Here is a 23,000-nt window from a genome sequence, read left to right on the forward strand (position 1 = left end):
TCCGGACGGACCACAAGAATCTGGAAAGCCTGCAGACCGCTCGGAATTTGAACCAACGCCAGATCCGGTGGTCCCTCTTCTTTGCGAGGTTTGACTTCCGGGTGCGGTACATACCAAGCGGGCACAACCAGAGAGCGGATGCTCTGTCCAGGAAGCCCGAGTACACCCGAGTGGAAGACAAGCTTCCGCCCAGGACCGTGATCCCCGTCGAGTCTTTTGCTGCGGTGCGGGAGCCGGTGGATATACGGGCTCGGATCCGGGAGGCGCAGCAGCAGGAGGCGTGGGTGGCTCAGCGGAAGGAAGAGGTGGGGCCAGATTCGCCTTGGTCGGTCACGGATGGACTCCTGTATTATCGTGACCGGCTCTATGTTCCAGGAGGGCCACTCAGGGGACTCGTCCTCAGCCAATGTCATGATAACCCGGCTGCGGGGCATTTTGGCCTGTTCAAGACTCTGAACCTGGTCTCCCGTACATTCTGGTGGCCCCGAGTCCGACACGATGTCCAGTCTTATGTCACCTCCTGCGTCCCATGCAGGCAGGCCAAGTCAGCGACAGGGGCCCCGCCTGGTTTACTGCAGCCTTTGCCAACGCCCAAGAGACCCTGGGGGGCTGTGTCCATGGACTTTCTGACGGATCTACCCCCATCCTCCGGCTTCACGACAGTGTTTGTGGTGGTGGACATGTTGACCAAGATGGCGCACTTCATCCCCTGTCGCGGCTTACCGTCAGCTCGCGCCACTAGTCGCATGTTCATCCAACAGGTGTTCCGGCTGCACGGCCTTCCCGATAGAGTCATCTCTGATAGGGGGGCCCAGTTTACAGCCCGCTTCTGGCAGGAGTTGATGCGGGCGTTGGACATTAAGGTTTGCCTCTCGTCCGCGCATCATCCTCAGACCGACGGGGGTACCGAGAAGGTCATCGGCATCTTAGAGCAGTATCTGCGCTGCTACGTTAACCTGCAGCAGGACAATTGGGTGGACTATTTGGCCATAGCCGAGTTTGCCTTTAACAACTCGCAGCACATCTCCACGCAGATGACACCGTTCTTGGCCAATGTGGGTTATCACCCCCGGTTTTTCCCCCTTTCTCCCGTGGACTCACCGGAGCCGGCAGCGAACGAATTCATGGCGGAGTTACAGGCGATCCATCGGTTGGTGCGACGGCAGCTGGAGAAGGCCAAGGCCGACTACAAGAGGTTCGCCGATCGGTCGAGAAGGGATACGCCTCCACTATCGGTGGGGGATCGGGTCTGGCTGTCCACCAGGAACCTACCATCCACTCGGCCGGCGAGGAAGCTGGACCACCGTTACCTTGGACCGTTCCCCGTCGAGGCCGTCATCAATCCGGTCGCCTATCGTTTAACTCTGCCACGTTCCCTGCGCGTGCACCCCGTCTTCCATCGGTCCTTGTTGGTCCCCGAACAACCGGCTTGTCCACTTCGCCAAGCGGAACCTCCCCCATCAGGACCTCGTGATGGCGACAGCACCCCCGAGTACGAGGTCGCCAGCATCAGGGATTCCCGCTGGCTGAAAGGTCGCTTCCAGTACCTGATCGAGTGGAAAGGGTACGGGCCGGAGGACTTCACATGGGAAGACGCGACCGCCGTTCATGCCCCTGCGTTGGTGACTGCGTTTCACGAACAGTTCCCATCCCGACCGCATCCGGATCGGCAGACCCGGGGGAAGGGCCCTGCGGTGCGGGATAGTGTTGTGACTCGGGGTCAGCCTGTGGGTCCGACAGCCGGCTCCGATGTATCGGAGGACTCAGATGTGGGGGAGGAGGGAAACGAACCGGCTGATGATGATTTGGAGACTTTGCAGAGTCCTCAGCCGGGAACCTCTGCTCAGCTGTGTGAGCCCGAGAGTGCGGAGGATGATGACCCACAGCTGGCCCTGTTCAAGGACGCCCGACGCAGGAGGCAGTCGAGCAGGGACAAACAAAGAAAGGCTATGGGACTCCTCGGGAGGAGGCACAGGGAGACCACGCCCTGAGCTCTCTATAAAAGGAGTGTTTGGGGAGGGGCTGGTTGCTGAAAGCAACTCTTTTGCTTGAGAAGATTAGCTCTTGTGTGTTTACTATTAAATCTTGGCAGAAGCCTTTTAGCCTTGGACGCTTTCCAGTCTCTTCTTTTGAAATAGGGGTTGAGAGAAGAGGGCTGGTTCAGAACACCGCCCCACCCCACGCCCCAGTTCACAAGTGGGAAATCACAACCAACCCCTGGTCCCGCATCCACCTCGATTTTGCCGGCCCATTCCAGGGTCAAACCTTTTTGATTATTGTAGATAGCTACTCCAAATGGCTGGAGGTTCTCCCGGTTTCAAGCACCACCTCAAGTGCCACCATACAAGCATTAAGGGGAGTTTTTGCAACCCATGGTGTTCCAGACGTAATAATTACTGACAATGGACCTCAATTTACCTCCCGTGATTTCCAGATCTTCACGAGGAGCAACTGTATTAGGCACGCGACATCGGCCCCGTTCCACCCGTCCAGTAATGGCCTCGCAGAGGTCATGGTGAAGACCACCAAAGACTCTCTGCGCAGATTGGTCGTCGGGAACTGGCACCGTCGACTCGCCCGCTTCCTTCTCGCACACCACACCACCCCCGTGTCCACCACCGGGAAATCTCCAGCAGAACTCAGATGGGGTCGCCGGCTGGTAACTCGCCTTGACAGACTGCACCCAGACAGGCCAGCGGCAGAAAAAACAAACAACCTGCCACACAAAACATTTACTCAGGGACAAAATGTCTGGGCCCGAAATTATGGGGGAAGGGATAAATGGACCCAGGGGGTAGTTATCGATCAAACCGGCCCCTTGTCTTACACCATCAATGTTGGCGGGGGACTCACACTGCGGAGACATGCAGATCAGCTTCGACCCAGGTCACCCCCCAACACCACGCCAGAAACAGCGACGGAAAATCCCGAACCCCCCAGCACCATTTACCCAGAAGACATCCCTACCCCTGCTGATCTCTCACCCATCACCCCCAAGGAGGCCCCTGCAACAGTAGAAGAACCTTCACCACGCAGATCCACTCGACAGAAGAGGCCACCAGCATACCTGACGGATTTTGAATGGGCCGGAAGTTCGCCAACAAGTTCCAACACCAGTTAAAACTTAATTCAAGTTACTTGTTCCGTTCAAGGGGGGGGAAAGGGGTGCAACATATTAAAAATGATAATGACAGCTGTCATAGGCCGCTTTACGCGGCCGCACTGACAGCTGTCAAAAGAAGCACACATGCGCAGTCGCACCCGCGGCCTACAAGTACACGCGGCCGTTTGACAGCTGTCAAACGCCGCACATGCGCACGAAGCCGCAAGCTGTCAAAACGGTGGCTAGCCCACAGCGGCAGCCGCGAACTGTCAAAACTGGCGCATGCGCTTTAACGGCGGCTAGCTGTCAAAACGCCGGCCACCCGCCAAAACCAGCTGACGGGATTCCCCCCGGCTAACGCGCTTGCGCTATCACTGGGGAGATTCTTGAACTACCAGCTGACCCATTGGTTACGGTCCCTCGGCGGGAAGAATTCCCACAGCTGATTCGCTGTCCCGTTTGACAGCTGCCTATATAAGGCATGTTTACCCTGTTCTTTTTGTCCGGGCTGAGTTAAATAAAGCTGTTGAATGAAGACGCATCTCCCTCGTCCTTCCTGCCGCTAATCCAGCCGTGATAAAAAAAGGCATACCACCTATATTTTGGATGCAAAATAGGGGATCAGGACAAGAGTTAGGCCCCTCATTATTGTTGCATTACATGTGGAACTTATCTTCATCATTGGCTAAGCAACAAGAAAAAGTCCATGCCTTTCACAGTCCCAATGGTGTGGAGGGAACCCACCAATTATAGTAGCGACTGCTATTTTTTGCACGGTTCCCCCAATTGCAAAAGGGATCTCAAGAAAGGAGAAGTGGACTGTGGAATATCCAGATATTCCATTCGCACTGTGTCCTGTACCCCATGGTGAGGATTTGCCAATTCCAGATCCACCAAGATCCTACTCTCAGATGATGACAAAGATGATGAGCAGGATGCAACTGATCCAGAGCCCACCGTATTTTCCTCCTGAACCACTTCTAATTTCAGAGAGTGAACTAAATGACCTGGTCAGGGATTTGGCATTGCGTAAGAGTAAGGCAGAGCTACTGGGCTCCAGATTACAACAGTGGAGTCTCTTGCAGAGTGAAAAAGCATGAAAATGTTACATGAAAAACCATTAAATGAAAGTTATGCTAGTGGTATCAGTAAAAAGATAAATTGGTGTGGCACCATTCTCATTGCCGTATCACATTCTGTAGAAAAGTTATAGAGCATAATCGTACATCCCCCTCGTAATTTTGAATTATTTTGATGCAATTTTGTCCCGAAGTTGTATCTTGGAAACTGGAGCCAATGAATACCCAGGACTTAATTTTCCTTTATCAGTGACCCAATTCTTGTAAAATTTAGTTGCTTTCATTTCCAAGGCTTTCTCCTTGTAGACGAGTGCAGTCTAGGTCCTTATTTTACCGAACCTCTGAAGCACGAAAGTCTGAGTCAACCTTGAGCCAAGGTGAGGATTGAACTGCTGGCAGTCGGCAGTCAGCAGAATTAGCCTGCAGTACTGCATTCTAACCACTGCGACACCACGCCTAGAAGATTCTAAAAGTATTAAGTCAGGTGGGGCACAAGCACGTTAATGCTCTTGGATACTGGTGTGTCAAGACCTCAGTATAACTAGAAGACCAGAATTGTTTCTAGTCTTTCTTCCATTGGCAAGTATCTTCCTTTGGTAACCCCTTCCTTAACAGAATCAACAGATCAGCTAGAATGGAAGAAATCAGCCCATCTAGAACAGGGCTTTTCAACCAGTGGCACGGGTACCACCTGTGGTACATTGGCACCTGGCAGGTGGTACGCGACCATCCTAGAAAAGTGGTAGCGGGGGAGGGGAATGAGCTGAACCGGTGGTAGCATCGCACAAGCCTGAGCGAGAGATGGCTGGAGCTGCAGGGCTGTCAGGGCTCAGCGGAAGCACCAGGATCAGCACCAGGCTCCAGCTGGAGCTCGGCGCTGATCCTGGTGCTTCTGAGCCCGGAAGAAGCGCCGATCAGCTGGAATATTGCAGCATCTCCAAGGTCTTGTGATTTACATTCAGATGCTTGGCAACTGATTCATATTTATGACGGCCACAGTGTCCCAGGGTCATGCGAAGTGACCTAAACCTGCTGCAACCACCCAGCAGAGGTGGGGGGGGGAATAAAAACCAAACACACCCCACCCCACCCCCGCTGCTCACAACAATGAAAACCTCGGACAGGAGGAAGAGCGCCGCCGGGCGGGCAGGTAGGTGTCTTGCTCGGCTGTGGCTTGAGGGGCACTTTTTTCAGTGCCATTGTAACTTTGAACAGTCACTAAGCGAACTGCTGTAAGTCGAGGACTACCTGTACTTCATCACTTTTTTCCTTTTTTATTTTTGCGTCATCAAGTTTTTGACACCTTGCTAGGCGACTGGTGGTACTCGGATGTGGCCATATCCTAAAATGGGTGAAAAGGTTGAAAAGCTCTGATCTAGAAGTTCTTTCCTTTGCCTGTCCCTAGGTCTTCAGTCCCCTTTAGCTTTTCTTTACCTGTCTGGAGCGTGTATTCACCAGATTAGCTACACGCTTTTTATGTGGCAAGACAAAAATATGGTTTGCATAAGTAGTATATACTTGAGTATAAGCCGACTCGAGTATAAGCCGAGACCCCTAATTTTACCCCAAAAAACTGTAAAAAAGTTATTGACTCGAGTATAAGCCGAGGCTGGGAAATGCAGCAGCTGGAGGCTGGATCCCCCGAAAGACGTCTCTGCTGAGATGAGAGAACGGGGTGGCAAGCCGCCGAGAGAATGGGGCGGTGGAGTGCTCCGCCGAGAGAATGGGGCGGCTTGCTGTTCTCTCGGTGCAGCACGGCAGAGGCTGGATCTTGCGAAAGAAGTCTCTGCCGAGAAAATGGGCGTCAAGCTTCCACCGCCCCATTCTCTCAGCGGAGGCTTGCAGAGGTGGCGGCGGAGCTGCGCGCGCAGCTCTTCAAACCGCCGCCGCCCGTTTGGAGAGCTGCTGCCTTTGTCCATGTTTGACGAAAGCAGCAGCTCTCCAAACTGGGGGGTGGAAGTTATTTTTTTTTTTGTTCACTGGAGTATAAGCCGAAGTGGATTTTTCAGCCCAAAAAGTGGGCTGAAAAATTCGGCTTATACTCAAGTATATGCGGTAACTTAAAGCAGTTCAGAAAACAACTGGCAAAATAGAAAAGGTTGCTTCAATGTAACTGTCTAAAATATTAGTAATATTATTACCAAAGGAAGAGGGTTATTTTTTTTTACAAGCAAAGATACTCATTATTCAAAAGAGCCAGGAAAAAAAATTCTGAAAGAAAAAATCGGCCTTATAATGCATATCGCAGTAGGGGATACTCTTATTCGGGTGACACATGCCACGTCATCTTCAGAGATGGTTGTTTCCACATCGCCAATATTTCATTCCTGTCACAAACACTTAGTTCTTATTTGGCTACCATTGAAGTCCATACCTTACAGCAGGGTCCCCATTGCTGGGCTGTGGCCTATTTGGAACTGGGCTGCGCGAGTGGTGGACCAGCGCCTACTCCTGAGTGTGCAGCTCGACTTGCATGAGCGGTGGGCCAGCATGCTTGCACACGCAGCTCAACTTGCACAAGTCGAGCTGCCCCAACCTTTGCAGCTCATGTGGCCCAGTTCTCCCACCCCCACCCCCCCAAACCGGTCCGCCAAGCAAAGATTGGGGACCACTTCCTTATAATTAGTACTTCTAAACAGCCTTAGCTCTATTTAGGCAGTATTTCGTATATTGCTCTTAATTCATGAGGAACCCTTTCCCTTTTGAAGTCAATCTTAATTCATGAGTAGCTACTTTTGTCCCGAAGTCGTCTTAGCTCTTGTCATTCTGCAGATCTTGAAATTCTTGTAAGCCAGTAATAATAATAATAATAATAATAATAATAATAATAATAATAATAATAATAATAATAATTTATTTTTATTTATTTATTTATTTTATTGGATTTGTATACCTCCCTATTCCCGTAGGACTCAGGGCGGTTTACAGGGCAGTTAAAACCATGAATACAAAGTATTAAAAACAAATAAAACAATTAAATTAAATTCAAGCCCCAAGAGTAAATCTAAAATCCAGTGAAATTAACAACCCCACAGTCTGGACCAAACAGATCGAAGAGCCAAGTTTTCAGGTCCTGGCGAAATGAGCGAAGGTCATTTAATAATAATAATAATAATAATAATAATGATGATGATGATGTAAGTAAGTTGGAAGGGACCTTGGAGGTCATCTAGTCCAACCCCCTGCTCAGGCAGGAAACCCTATGCCATTTCAGACAAATGGCTGTCCAGTCTCTTCTTAAAAACTTCCAGTGTTGGAGCATTCACCACTTCTGGAGGCAGGTTGTTCCACTGGTTAATTGTTCTAACTGTCAGGAAGTTTCTCCTTAGTTCTAGGCTGCTTCTCTCCTTAACTAGTTTCCATCCGTTGCTTCTTGTCCTGATGCTTTTTCTATGGCAACAATTCTGTACAGTAGTATTTGGACAATGCGTCCAATATAAACATTTAGGATATACTTTATATATACTGCGGTATCTGGATTTCATCTTCTTTGTAATATAAAAGAGACTGTAAGTATCATGATGGGGTAGAAACTTTTTCCTTCCGGCTGTTTGTTTTATCTCATCTGCAGCCCTGAGCCTCTGTTGTTTTAAAAACCTGACAGTTAAGCAAAATTGACAATAACACGTAATCTCTGATGAATAAGATTTACTTTCAATTTATTTAGTAAAGAAGCAACATAAATCAAATAAATAAATAAATAAATAAATAAATAAATAAATAAATAAAAAAGCGAAGAATTGTCTTTGCTTTTCATTTCATATTTTTTTTAATCCATATGCAATTCTGCAATTTGTACTGGAAGGTGGAAAACCAAAATGAAACAAAAATGTTTATGCATTAAAAGGATTCCACTGGTCCTTTTAAAAATGCCAGGGCTGTGGGCTAAATTGGAAAGTGGAAAAAAAATATCAGAGAGAAAACCGTGGTAAACCACTAATGTGTCACTGCCAGAAAAGCTACCGTACGTGGTTTGAGTTTATGAAAATCTCAGAAGTGTTAAACATATTTTACCTTTATGTACAGACAGAGCTTTCTGAAACGAAAAGGTCATTTTTAAATTGTTACAAGAAAAACAAAAGAGAATCAAAGTCCACGGTGGTAAAAAGCTCATGAGTTTGAGAACAGAACGTTCCATTTCCTCTTTGGGCCATGCCAAACCTCTTCCACCATGCTGTTGTGGGTATGGTTCAGACTCAAAAGGATTAATTTTTGGAAATCATTGAAATGCCTTTAAAATGGTATCCAAAGGAGGCTCAGCATGGTCTAGAGGGGGAATGAATTTTTCGATGGAAAAATCTCTTTTCCTGAATTGGTGAATTTTGCATATCTCTGCAGAGGATCATAAATATTCCTTTCTTAATCCCGTGGTGATGGGGTTGTTGTTGTTTTTTTTGGTTGATTTACAAATCTCAGAATTTCCAGAGGTCTCGAACTGAACATGAGGAGGATCCCCAAATGCTGGAAGCAGCAAGAAAAAAATTCTTAGCTAGAAGGCAACCATCCTCTTTTGCAGAGACAGCTGCAGAAATAGCCCTTCCAGCCTCTGGAGGAGTTGGAGAATGTAGAATATATTGGCTTTAGAAGGAAATTCCTTAGCTGAAGGTTTTGGCTGTAATCCATTTCTCTAAAGTTATTAGGGAAATATTGGCATTAGTAATTGAACTCTTATCTTAAAGACTAGAGGAACAGAAAACAAATAAACACATATGTAGCTGGCAGAACAGAATGGAGGAAACTAGCAAACGATCCTTTGAAAGTTGACTTTTTGGATTAGGAAGGCAGAACTGTGGGTTGGAAAAGAATTGGCCTCATTCTGCTACTAGTAAAGATAATGGTTGCCTACCCTGAGATCAAAATCACAAGATAACATAAAGCATCAAACACTTGAAAGTCTGTATAAAATCTTAATACTAAATATTATTATCAGATTATACTAACATTCTCAACAAATGAATATCCGTTCGGATCCAACGTGTGGATCTCTCTGCTGGTTCATCTCGGTGGCTGAACTTCAGGAACTGGTTTTTGTCTCTTTCCCACACCTGATTGTTGTGTCTTCCTCCAGGATCTGAGTTTGCCCAATGGTACTCCTGTAGATACTTCTAGTCCAGCCTCTTCCTCCTCGCTTCTTAATAGACTACAGCTGGATGATGACTTGGACGGGGAGATGAGGGACCTCTTTGTCACAGTTGATGATCCCAAAAAGCATGTCTGTACGATGGAGACTTACATCACTTACCGCGTCACAACTAAGGTACCGCAAGATGAGTTGCCCTGTTTGGGAATCTTATTTATTTATTTTTATTAAAAACAACTTTATTCTGTTTCGGGGTCCCTTGAAATGCTTAGTAGCAGTTGGATTCCCATGCATTCTGAAAGTTTGTTTCCTCTTGTTCTAAGAGTATTTGTCAAATTTGTCAAGTCAGAATTGATCGCTTTCTTCTTGTAGAAGAAAATAAAATAATCTGCCCGTTGGAAGCAGGCAAGAGCTCCTTACGGCACATTTTGTTTCCTTCGTTTGGTTAAGATCTAAAATACTTTCCATGTCTAATTGGGGTTAGTTGCGTGTTTTGAACATCAATAACGGAAAGGCTTCTACAGACCTACCCAGTTTCAAATAAGAATGAAAATCTTGGCCCCAACCCATTGGAGACCACGGTACCTTTCCCTGTGCTTATAGTCTTAAAAAAAAGGACAAAAAAGGGATGGGGAAAAGGACAGGGAAGTAAGATTATTTAGGTAAAAATAAAATGGTTTGCGTGGACACCACCGTATTATGTCCTTGGCATTCTTTGAGGATTTTTCCTTCTGGAAATTTCAGAACTCTGGCTACATGAAAAGTACAATAAAACACTATCCTAGAAGAAAATACTTGTGTATCACATCCAAGTAAACGAGATAAGTGTGTGTGTGCAACCACCAGGAGCTGAGCTTAACTCGAAAAAGACATATAGGCATGGCTTGTATCTATAGATGAGACAACAACTTGATTTTGGATTTGTGACAGAAAGAAATTCATTTTAAAATCAGAAGAGTAGAATTTTGCATAAATGTTGTACAGACACATTGCATAAGGGTAAATAATCTTTGCCCACAAATTTGCTCTTGCCAAAATTCAAACTTTTCTCTCTCTAGACCTTTTTCTCCTGTCTTTTGTGCAAATCCTAGTAGGACCATAGACCCGAAAACTATCATAACACTGTATCTCTGCAAGTTGCCTGAGAAGGGAAGATTCAGAATTGGTTTGGTTTTCTTCAGTTGCTTGAGTGACTCAGCTTGTGAAATGCTGCACGGTTTGCAAAAGGAATTAAAAACAAACTTTGCAGCATTCAGAAAGAATGTATTTTATTTAAGAAGTGCAGAACATTAACTTTCGTGCACTAGACTTTCTTGTTCTCTTACCACTTTTGATGTTTATTCTTTTGTTCCAGACCACTCGAGCTGAGTTTGACTTGCCAGAGTATTCAATGCGCCGAAGATACCAGGATTTTGATTGGCTCAGGAATAAACTGGAGGAATCTCAGCCAACTCATCTCATTCCTGTAGGTAGTAAGTCGAAGTCACCAGCACACTTTAAAAAAAAACAAAAAAAAAACCAGTGTTCATTTCCCATTATTATTAGTCCATATGATCCCTGAGAATTGGGCACAACTGAATGGAGGAAAAAATGGATTCAGGCGGTATCAAGATGTCAATTCTACACTGAACATTTTCCGTTGAACTTAAGATTCAGAGTTTGAATTGTATAAAATTTGATTTATAGCTTTCTAATAATTGATTTAGATTTAAATTCCAGAATCTCACTGGACTTCTTGAAACTGCACGTTTTTATGAACATGCAGTTTATAAAAACAAGTCTTTGCTTGTGGTTGATGTACTACAGGTAGTCCTCCACTTATAACCATTTGTTTATTTATTTTATTTATTTATTGGGACTTATATGCCGCCCTATCTCCCGAAGGACTCAGGGCGGCTAACAACAATAAAATACAAATAGGATACAAATATTAAGAAGAAATTAAACTATACCTAGCCCCAGTGACTGTTAGACATTACAGTGGCACTGAAAAAGTGACTTATGAACCTTTTCCACTTTTACCACCATTGCAGCATCCCCACGGTCATATGTTCAAAATTCAGATGCTTAGCCACTGATTCACATTTATGATGATTGCCGTGTCCCAGGGTCATCTGATCACGCTTTACGACCTTCTGACAAGCCAAGTCAATGGGGAAACCAGATTCACTTAACAACCACGTCACTAGCTTGACAACTGCAGTGATTCACTTAGCAACTGTGGCAAGAAAGGTTGTAAAATTGGGAAAAATTTACTTAACAACTTTCTCACTTGGCAACAGAAATTTGAGACTCAATTGTGGTTGTACATCGACTACCAGTATTAAATTTTACACTCACTTTCAAATCATTTTATCTAATAGCACTTTCTTTTTTATAAAGTGGGTTGGTCTATTAGATTGACTTTGTCTGCTGGGATCTTTGGGATTTTTAACATGCATTTTAATTCATCTTCTACTCCCTGACATTAACAACTTGAAGGTGACTGAAAATTGCCACCTGTGAGATTTAAAATGCATGTTTGGGGAGTCCTAGTGGCAAAATGGTATTCCTCATAAACAACAATATTAATATTCAGAAATGGAAAATAATTTGCAGTTGACGTGATCTTACAGGGTTAGCAGTGCAGCCTTAACTTCATTTTATTGTTAACTCGGAGATTGCAGTGATAAGCTGGCAACTAACAGCGGGCCATGATGACTAAGTCACAACTTCTCTTAGTGCTCTGCAGGGAATAAAGTGTTCTTAAAGCAGCCAGATGTCTTTGAGATAAAACAGAAGGACAAGGGCTGTGGGCAGGAAGTATTGTCTGGTTAATTGGCCTGAAAGTCTGAGTTCAGACAAATCCAAAGAAGTTGTAAAGTTTCTGACTCATTCTGGGTTGGGACCAAGGGAAAAACTGGTTCTGCTACAGAACAGGTGTATCCTGAACCTCAAGGAGAGATGTTGGGTTCCAAGGTAGATTTTAATTCCCCCACAATTATCTAGATATTAATGCAAAAATTAGCATACACACACACAAGCACACGTGTGCATATACATATATGCATGCATACACACATCCCTATGAATTTTGTTTCCTGTAACTTTCTTTCTCCCCTCCCCAGCCTCTTCCAGAAAAATTTGTAGTCAAAGGCGTTGTTGACCGTTTTTCAGAAGAATTTGTTGAGACGAGGAGAAAGGCCTTGGATAAGTTCTTAAAAAGGATTGCGGACCATCCAGTACTTTCTTTCAATGAACATTTTCATGTATTTCTTACAGCCAAAGTAAGTGAATTTGAACCCACGCAGAATTTCTGATTTTCAAAACTTGTAATTAGAGGTGCAGGCCCTTAGAATATGAACATTCCCTTGCAGCAACATAAGTGCACATTTCTTTAATTCATAAATGCTAGCTTTAGATTCTGGTAGGTGTTGGGTATTGTCTTTTAGTATAGAGCAGACATGTCAGACTTGCAATGTCACATGACGTCGTGCAACGTGTCGGGACAGTTTTGCCACTGCTGGCAATGGGGTGGGTGCGGCTTCCAGATGACACGTCCGGTCCTGAGGCCGGCACTTTGATACCCCTGGTATAGAGCTTGTAGTGTTTAGAGATACAATAAATAAAATAAATAAACAAAATAAACACAACTGAATTTTTCAGTAGCCAAGAATACCCTTCTTTTCTTCAGTTGCTTCACTTTGATGTCTTCACTGCTTTAAAAATAGTCACTTAGGTATTGCTAAGGATTTTCTACTTTTTAAAATCACCCATATAGTCCACAGTTTAACGATAACAAATTCAGTGGGATGAACGTGACTGTTTCTTGATCAGACAGTTCTATGAGGGTGAATGAGCAGAACTGTAAATTTATTAACCATTCTGTCAATACCAGGATCTTAATGCTTACAAAAAACAAGGAATGGCTTTGCTTACTAAGATGGGGGAATCGGTAAAATATGTCACAGGAAGCTACAAATTAAGAAGTCGACCGTTGGAGTTTGCTGCCATGGGTGACTATCTAGACACGTTTTCTCTGAAGCTAGGAACTATTGATAGAATAGCACAGCGGATAATCAAAGAGGAAGTGGGTAAGTAGGATTTATAGTTTCCCTTGTAACTTGTGTGTGTGTGTGTGTGTGTGTGTGTGTGTGTGTGTATTTAAAAACTATGCCCAACGTGTCTTTCCAAAATCTTTTTGCACAGCTCCTTATGCAGCACAACAAATCTACATCCAAGGGAGGATGAATGCATACATCTTTCACAATTTGTTTCTTGAAAACATTGTCTGCGTGTGTATGTGTGTGTGTGTGTGTATTTAACTATTTAGATTACCTTGCTAGGCCCCAAACATGGGACAAATCTTTATTTCCTGTTTCAGCCTATCTTGAAGGCCATCGAACAGGCAGTAGTCACACCGGTGACAGCTCATATATTTTATGTAAATTACTAACAAAGAATTAAGGGAGACTGATATGCATTTCAAACTTATTAGTTTTCATCAGTCAGCCATACCCTTCTGAGATTCGAACCCATACAAGCCATACCCTTCTGAGATTCGAACATATACATATACACACACATATACATACATACATGTGTATATATATATATATATATATATATATATATATATATATATATATATACACATATACATATACAGAGAGAGAGAGAGAGAGAGAGAGAAAAGATTTTGGAAAGACATGTTGGGCATAGTTTTTAAATCGCTAAATTCCTATGTATCTCTTCTCCTTATTTTGCTTCTTATGATACTGTTTTTCTCCAAAGTTTTCCCCAAGTGTGAATAGTTTCTGATTTGCTCAGTGTCTTGCCAGATGTGAATATTTCCTCTCAAAATTGAATTTGATTTTTTTTTTTTAAAAAAAGTTCTCATAAACTTGAAGCATAGAATTTTCTGTCCCTCGTTTTTATCTGCTGCAGAATATTTAGTGGAACTACGAGAATACGGTCCTGTTTATTCAACCTGGAGCGCGTTAGAAACAGAGGTGTCTGAACCTCTTGAAGGAGTATCAGCCTGCATTGGAAATTGTTGCACAGCCCTTGAGGAATTGAGCGAAGATATGACTGAAGACTTTCTGCCTGTTTTACGAGAATATATCCTATATTCAGATTCCATGAAGGTAATGTGAGGATTGCAAGACAGATTTCTGTACGTGCCTTGAATAGCTCTCTGAATCCTTTCTTTAAGGGAAAGGTAACTCTCTGTCCCATCACTTGAAATTTTACATGTCTTAATTAAAAAACTCTACTTTAGCATCCTTGAAACTATGTGTTTCTGCCTCAAAGAATACAAACTGTCGGAAAAATGAAGGCAAACTTTTATTGCTGGCATAGATGTAAACTGGCTTTTGATTAATAATAATTTCCACCATCAGAGCTATTTTCAGAAATATGTTCTTTTCTAGAGCAAATTTCCTTTTTTCTATTACCTGATGTGATTTGCTCTCAGTTTAGTGACATTTATAGTTAAGCAGAGTTATTTGAAACTTTGAGCCTGGAATGTAATTCATGGTTTTATTCTTCAAATCTTCAGGTCTGGCTCTTATCCCACGTGGCATCTCTCAGTTTTGGCTAACTGTGGTTCATGCGTGACATAGGACTTTTGCAATGTATAATGTGTTTTTTCTCTTAAAATTCCTGTCTTCAAAATATATACATATATACATGTGGGTTGTTCCCATCAGAATGGAGAGCTAAAATCTTGCTTGCTGCATATCCATCCTATATTTAGATTTCACGACTAACCACAATAGAGGGTTTGCTGTTTAAATGTAATCCACTTGTGTGTTTCTGGTATATGACTTAACCATGTGTAGATTGTGGGAACTACAAGAGGGCCAGGTTGTGTGGTCTTCACGCTGACTACTGTTGCGTTTTTTTGTGTTTTTTTTTTTTAAAAAGCAGAGCAATAAGAACTCTTGCAATGAGACAGAACCAGCTGGGCAGAGTTAGTACAAACAGTCCCCAATGGAATGTTTGGACATTAGGTAAGGAGTTAGTTTTCAAATGTTAATATTGTTTGTGCTAGAGGAGATTTAAAACATTTGAAATACTCTCGACGGGCAAATGCACTCTGTTGTCCTCGGCTCTGTCTTGAGAAACTGCAACTCTTTTGTTTCAGAAATCTGCAATCTCTCCAGGCTTAATTTTAAAAGAAAAAAAGTTGATATCTTTTTTTAGCAATAAAACACAACATAATACAGGGGTGGGCGATTTAATTTTTTCCAAGGGGCTGCCTTAGAAGCTGGGATTTTGTGGAGGGCTGAACCAATAGGTTGAACTTAATTCTGCTGCCACCTCGTGTTGACGGAGGATGGAGCTTTGCCTCACCACTCTTTTGCCGCAAGCGCAGAAAAGTGTCAAGGCTGCTAACATCGAATGTTATTGCTTGACATGAGATGAAGAAGTAGCTATTTCATATGTTTATTTTATTTTTTTTATTTTTATTACATTTATATCCCGCCCTTCTCCGAAGACTCAGGGCGGCTTACAAGCTTAGCAGTAGCCTTCATTCTATGTATATGCCTGCTTGTTAGGGCTTTCACACACACCCCAAGTGGCATTATTACAAAGTCAGCTTATTGCCCCCAACAATCTGGGTCCTCATTTTACCTACCTCGGAAGGATGGAAGGCTGAGTCAACCTTGAGCCTGGTGGGATGCGAACCTGCACTAATTGCAGGCAGCTGGTGTTACTTAAGGAGGCATCAGCCCACTGCTCCACCAAGGCTCCTATGTTAAACTTGTCTATTGCTTTAAGACTTGTGTATTGTTTTAGTTTAAAATTGGTGGGAGGGAAGAGTAGGAATGCACTCTGAAGGCCATTTGTCTCTCTAAAGAAGATAAGACTTTGGTGGTTCTTCTAACGGAAAGAAAGCTGATTCTTTAAATTAATTGGAGAATATGATTAATGACAAAATTAGAAAGGTGGAGAATTGTGCTTAATTATATTGTGCAAGGGGTGGAGATTTCAGATTCCAGCTTCCTTCGAGGAAGCATTTGCCGGTGTATTAGGCTAATAAAGGACTTTTAAGGTAAACAATGCCTCAGAGTCACTTGAAAAGCCCATGCCTCGGAAACTTGACAAAAAGCTTCCTTTCACCAGCCAACCAAAGGAGTTGCACTCAGCTTCTTCTTCCTCCGCAGCGTCACACTTATTTGCATTTTATTTTCTAATTTCTGATAGACCTCACGTGGGCTAGACAGGGACAGTCGAAGGACTGGATGTGGCCCAGGAGCTGTAAAATGCCCAGGTTTGGGCAGAATATACTACTTGTTTTGTTTTGATTAGTCATCTTGGCTAAAGAATGACCCAACTTGCTTTCTCCTACCCTCATTTAAACTGAGAAGTTAGCATGTAGCTAACTTCTAAGACTTTTCTTTCTTTCTTTTTTTGAAAAGGAGCTCGATCAGCCGTACAGCACATATTTTGCATGCTGGGGACTTGGGCTTTCAACCCCTGGCACCTTCATTTTTTTTAAAAAAAAATAAAATTTAGCGATAAAGTCTTATGAGGACACTGCAAGCTGCTGCCGCCGCTACTGGGTTATGTGGTTACATAATTTGACCTGAATGACTTTTGTATTTACAGATAGTCAGTTAACCATTTGTTTGGCCACCATTCAAAGTTATGATGGCACTGAACGAATGATAGTTATGCCTGGTCTTTGAATTTATGGCTGTTGCCGCACTCCGATGGTCACTTGATCGAAATTCTGGCTCTTGGCTGCCTGCCAGGACTTTGTGACTGTGTTGTGATTCCATTCCAGCTCATGATCCTGGCAGCTGAGTCCGGGGAATCAGAGGAGGAGGAGAAGGGGCTTGGGGAGCCATCGGAGTCAGAGGAAGGCTCTGATGAGCCCCCCGATGTACAATCTGATGAAGAACCTGGCCCCTCCTCTTGTGCTCAGGATAAGACTCAGATGTGCTGGGAAGCTAAGTCAGATTTTGAGGACGCACAGCTGGAAGACATAGACGCTTGCAAACGCCGACAGGTTACAAGAGCAGGACGGGGAGGCAATGGGGCGGCTCCAGGGGAGGAGGAGAAGGCATTGAGAAGCCACGCCTTGGGGCTGCATAATAAAAAGGGAAGGTGTGGGTGGTGCTGGTTGCTGAAGGCAACCTTTGCAAAGGATTCCAGTTTCAAGGGCTCATGTTTTGTTTGCTTTGCCCGTGAACTATTTCCTGTTTGACTCGTGCTCCGTTTTGCTTTTGGGACAATTATCAGGTCTGTAACTCAAAAGGGGTTGGTTTTCCAGCCCACTTGTTAAAAGAGGGGTTTGTCTTTGTGAAGTAACAAAGACGTACGTAGGCTGGGACAGAACAAACTGCAGGGGTGCTTTGATTTTCTTTACCCACTTCTTTGGCCATTTGGTCACCTCTGCCAGCCCCAAAAGAGCAGACATGGAGGAGAGAGGGGCGGGGGAACTAAAGAGAATGCAGTTCCTTATTTTACTGTGCTTGGGTCTGGGAGGGACCAGGCTGGGATGGTGACAACTGGGACTGCCAGAATTATGGTCACTTAAGTGGTCACATGATGTCATGCTTTACAATGGAAATTTAATTTAATGGGAGTTCTGGTTCCAATTACTTGGCTGTCAGCTGAGGAGCACCTGTACTATGACAAATAGCTGAAAATCCTTGGCCTAAATTGCACTCTTAACTTAATTCTGTTCCAGCTGATTTCTTTCAACTCTGCAAGCCATCTCGCCGAATATATATTTGTAAAAAGGCCCCCAAATAACATTTTCAGATGTAAGTGAGGAAGAAGATAGATGTAAATAAAGGAAATAGATTTCCTGAGTTTGTGCATTTATTGGCTACGCATCCATCACAAGCTGCCTGCCATATTTCGGTGTGATTTTCCTGGTTGGGTAAACGGAAGATGAATGCGTTAAGGCAATCTGAGGCATTTACATTGTTAATGATTGCTGATGGAAGGAAGTATTAACGCTGATATGACCAAGCCTTATTTATACATTGATCTGCACACATCAGGCTTAAATGGCGAGGGAGACTGAGCTGTGGATATTGCATCTGTTCTCTGTATTTTTTGTCCTTTGACAACCTTCAGTCTTAGACTTGGTCCACTTAAGTGATGAAGATTATAGTTCATATATTGCTGAAGTGATGAAGCACTGACTCTAGGCATAAGAGTGGAATAATATATGGATGGATGGATGAATAAATAAAATATGTATGCAAAAGCAAGAGAGTTGTACACTTATTAATAATAACAAATAAGGGGATCTTCGTTTAAAACTAACTGGTGGGGAGGCTGACAGATGCTATTTTTGAAGAACCCTCTGCTCCCCATCTTTTATAAAGAAAAAAAATCCCTGTATTTTCAAACTGTATTGGAGTGTTGCAGAATGTGAAAAAAGAGGAAACTTGCATTAGTTCTCAGTATTTTTTTAAATAAAGCAGAGGCCTGAATCAAAGACTTGCAATGCCAACTTTCTAGGATATCTGGATGAATTTCAGGAAATTAGGAGTGAGGGCCAAGCATAGCATACGGTGGGGAACCAGGACAGGGCTACGTCCACCTATCAGTTTAGATTTTAGCCTATGCAAAAGCAGCATTCATTAAGGTCATTCGAGATTCGGTGACATTACTTGTCTGCTGTTGATCACACCTTTGTTTCTCAAAACTGCATGGAACAGATGTGATCTTCTGTTATAAAATAAAAGAAGGTGATTTATTCTCTTTTCCTTCCTCCTCCTCCTCCTCATGGCCTTGCAGGGAGTCCTCAACTTACAACCACAACCGAGTCTCAATTTTTCTGTTGCTAAGCGAGACAGTTGTTAAGTGAATCTGACTTCTCCATTGACTTGGCTTGTCGGAAGATCACAAACGGTGATCAAAGAATCCTGGGACGCTGCAACCGTCATAAATACACGCCAGTTGCCAAGCATCTGAATTTTGGTCATGTGACCATGGGGATGTTGCAATGGTCGTGTCAAAAAGGTCATAAGTCACTTTTTTTTAGTACCATTGTAATTTTGGTCACTAAACGAAGGCTTGTAAGCTGAGGATTACCTGCGTTATTTTTTTCTGAATCACGGTGGTTTCAGATGTATTGTGTTTGTCATCACAGTGCAGAAAACGAGATCTAGAAAAATGTACAGACAGTCTTTGACTTACCACTCTCTAAGCTTGCTTGTTTCCTTGTAGACTTTTCGTACCCAAACTAGGTAACATCATCAATGCTAGTAAGGAGCGTGGTTTGCTGTCAGTTTATATTCTGCTGACTTGTCGTGTCTGTGTTGGTGGGGGTGGTCTTAAGAGATTCTTTGGTTGGGCTGTTTATTGTTAACTTTTAGGCAGTTTCTTGATTGGGGTATTGTTTACTTGATTGTTGATCAGAAGTTAACCTTGGAGTTAATCTACGTTGATCTGGGTGCTGATTGCTGGTGGAGAGGTACTTGGGTTGTTTTGTTCCCTTTTGGGCTGGTTGTGTGAAAACCGTCTTAAGTCACTTTTTTTCAGTGTTGCAACTTCAAACAGTCATTAAACGAACTACAGGACTACCTATAGTACAACGAGAGACTTATTGATTTTTACAATTTCTTTAATTAATCGTAGCACTTCTTTCTCTCTTCTCCCCTCTTAGAATGTGTTGAAGAAAAGAGATCAAGTTCAAGCAGAATATGAAGCCAAACTAGAAGCTGTGGTCCTCAAGAGAGAAGACCGTCCCAAGGTTTGCTCTGAGAGAGAAGCTTTTAAATTGAATGAGGAGTCTGTTCAATAGCTTATTTTACTGAAGGTTTCCAGTAACGTTTTCTATTCATTGGGTAGTAGGGTCTTGTTTCAATTAAATACCAACACTATTGAACTGCGACTAAGGATGTGGGTGAGGTTAGTGAAGGAAGTTATTTTGAAAATAAGCAAGAATTCTTATGAAGTATAGCCAGTGCTTTTTTTCTAAAAAAAAAAAAAAAGTGCCAGAACTCTCATCTTGGCAGGTGGGGGGGGCGCTGCTGCAGTCACGGGTGCGAGGGGTGTTGGCGGGCTGCCCCCCCGGGGCCGGAGCCAGCACGGCTGGTGCTGTGGGAGCAGCGGAGCCCGCTCTATATGGCGGGGCTGAGCGTGGCGGGTGGAGGAGGTGGTATGGGCCAGGCGATGCAGGGTGGCCACTTAGGCATGCAGGGCAAGGCGATGGTGGCGCAGGTCCAGCACCAGGTAGGCCAGCAGCCTGGCTGACACAGATGAGCACAAGGAAGGAGTGCACATGGACTCCGCAGAACCCACCTCCCACTCCTTGTCCTCTCTTACTTACCTAGTTGATATGGTGTAGTTGGGCAGCAGGGAGAGATGCAAAGTTCCTGCCAACTCGCCTTCGCTGCAGACAACTTGCCAGTGCAACGTTTGCCGGCCAAGTCTTTTGGCACACTCAGCAGCAATTCCCATTGGTTTTCGAAAGCCAATAGAGGGAGTAGCATACATAGCTTGTGCAAAAAGCTATGTGTGCAAAAAAGGGTTCCAGAATGCCATTCTGAGCATTTTATGAGAAAAAAAGCCCTGCTTTTATGTTTTAATCTTATGATTTTAAAAATATTGTAAGTTGCCCCAAACCTCGCCATGTGGATTGCATACAAATATTATATAATCAGTAAATAAAGGTAGAACATATGTTAAATATGCATCAAATGATAATATGCTTCCCTACAAACTCAATTCTTGCTCAATGACAGAACAAGGAGTTAACTTGGAAAGGCAAGAGGAAAAACTAGAAGAGATTTGTGCAACTTGTAGAAGGGAAAGGCCCACACTGATAAATTAAAAATCTTTGTGGTCTGCAAAGGAATGCTGGTGGGCTAATCAATGATTTGGTGACTAGAGGAGCATCTACAGTGTTGGAGTTCATGGTCATGATAAGCCATGGAAGCAACATGACTTTCAGGGCAACATGACTTTCAGGGCAGTGGTGGTGATTTTATTACTTTTTTTTTTAAAAAAAAGTCTGTGCTCTGTCCAAGGGTGCTTGGTAAGCTGCATGTGCAGGCCTGGTCTAGAATTTATTTTGGAGCATTCAACTATCTAGAGCAGGCATGTCAAACTCATTTTGTTTGAGGCAACTTCTTATAAAAGAATTGCCATTAATTTGTTTTAATAAAATAATTTAAATCAATTTTTCACTTGATTTCAAATTAAATGAATTATATTGGTTGACAATGAGATATTTTTTTTACTACAATTGCCAAATGCAATAAACTGGTTTTAGGTATATGTTACTGGAAGGAAAAAGCAATCCCTGCTGTGTTACTGATTCCAAACAAGCATTTGCATGTATGCAGGTATCCTTAGGGTGCCATAGTTATGGATGAGAAATATTGGTTGCAAAGTTGGCATTTCTGGATGTAATACAGATATTTTGGACTTAGTTTTGTTTCTTTGCATGTTTGATATTTGTAAAAAGGCATATGCTACTGACTATGCTTATGCACATATGTAACATCTTTTGCTAGGATACATGACCAGTGCTTGTCCAAAATTTTAATGTACAGATAATACCACGAGAAATTATTTTAGCCTTTTTAATAAATGTTATTGATGTTAAGCTCACCATGGAAAACATCATATATTGTTATGTATATACTAGGTTAATTATTTAAAGACTGAAGTGCAACATAACTAGATAACATAATCTATTTTTCAAAACACACAACAGTCCAAACAGTAAAAGTAAAGTCAAAATTAAGAATATTTCATTCTTAAGAATTGTTTAATTTAAAGTGGTTTAGTTGTAATAGATGGTTAGATTCAAAATAGTTTTCAAGAGTATGTACAAAAGATACTTTTTTTCTAGCATCAGCTAAATTAGACATATTACTGAGAATGTTTCTCATTTCTTTCCTGTTAACTTTATGAAATCATCATTGCAGAGATGTTAACATAGGAAATAGATTATTTTGTTATCTAATTTTACCTTCCAAAAAACACTAGCAGATGAAAAATGTGAGGTTCTTTCCTGTTGGCTTTTTTCAATTAGCTGTTTTAGATTCTAAAAGTTTAGTTCCTAAAGAAGTAACCCTGTAAATAATTTTAATGTCCTCCTCTAGTGCAGGCTCTTTTATGACTCAAGAACTTCAACTCCCAGAATTCCTGAGCCAGCATGGCTCAGCTTGGAAACCTCTCCCTTTCCCCTCAGCATGGCTGGCTCAGGATTTCTGGGAGTTGAAGTCCACGAGTCATAAAAAAAGGCCAAGATTGCCTAGTCCTGCAATAGGCTTTCAGAGGGAGGTGTTTTTTTTTCTCTTTTGGGAAAAAAAAAGGTTCCGAAACGCTGTTCTGAGCGTTCTATGAGAAAAAAAGCCCTGAGTATAGCATCTCGACTAATTATAATTAGTACTATCTGATTTAATTATAAAACTTTGTCCTGATAGAAGTAGCTTCTATAAATAGTTGAGGCATTGTGAGTCACAATGAGATGAGTCATTGGTTTTATTTATAATATATTTCCTTCAGTTTATTCTTGATAACTGTTGTGTGTTTGTTTTGTTGCTACAGGTAGTTCTCAAAACTTATAATCACAATTGAGCCTAAAATTTATGTTCCTGAGAAATTTATTAAGTGAGTTTTGCCTCATTTTACGACTTTTCTTGCTACATTTGTTAAGTGAATCAGTGCAGTTGTGAAATTAGTTACACGGGTGTTGATTGAATCTGGCTTCCCCATTGACTTTGCTTATCAGAAGGTCGCAAAAGGGGATCGCATGACCACGGGACACCGC

The 23,000-nt window shown here is 42.9% G+C and overlaps 1 protein-coding gene across 1 annotated transcript in view; it reads left to right on the top strand.

The window, feature by feature from the left end:
* The window catches only part of SNX30 (sorting nexin family member 30), a 51,008-nt gene that overhangs the window by 22,949 nt on the left and 5,059 nt on the right, over window positions 1-23,000 (top strand). Inside the window, exons 2-7 of the mRNA XM_083353779.1 lie at window positions 9,251-9,439; window positions 10,617-10,727; window positions 12,370-12,528; window positions 13,140-13,335; window positions 14,189-14,388; window positions 19,881-19,967. Of these exons, the coding sequence (XP_083209905.1) occupies window positions 9,251-9,439; window positions 10,617-10,727; window positions 12,370-12,528; window positions 13,140-13,335; window positions 14,189-14,388; window positions 19,881-19,967 (942 nt within the window). The remainder of the gene's footprint in view (window positions 1-9,250; window positions 9,440-10,616; window positions 10,728-12,369; window positions 12,529-13,139; window positions 13,336-14,188; window positions 14,389-19,880; window positions 19,968-23,000) is intronic.

The sequence above is a fragment of the Vipera ursinii genome, assembly GCF_947247035.1.
Source record: "Vipera ursinii genome assembly, chromosome: 2".
Lineage (NCBI taxonomy): Eukaryota > Metazoa > Chordata > Lepidosauria > Squamata > Viperidae > Vipera > Vipera ursinii.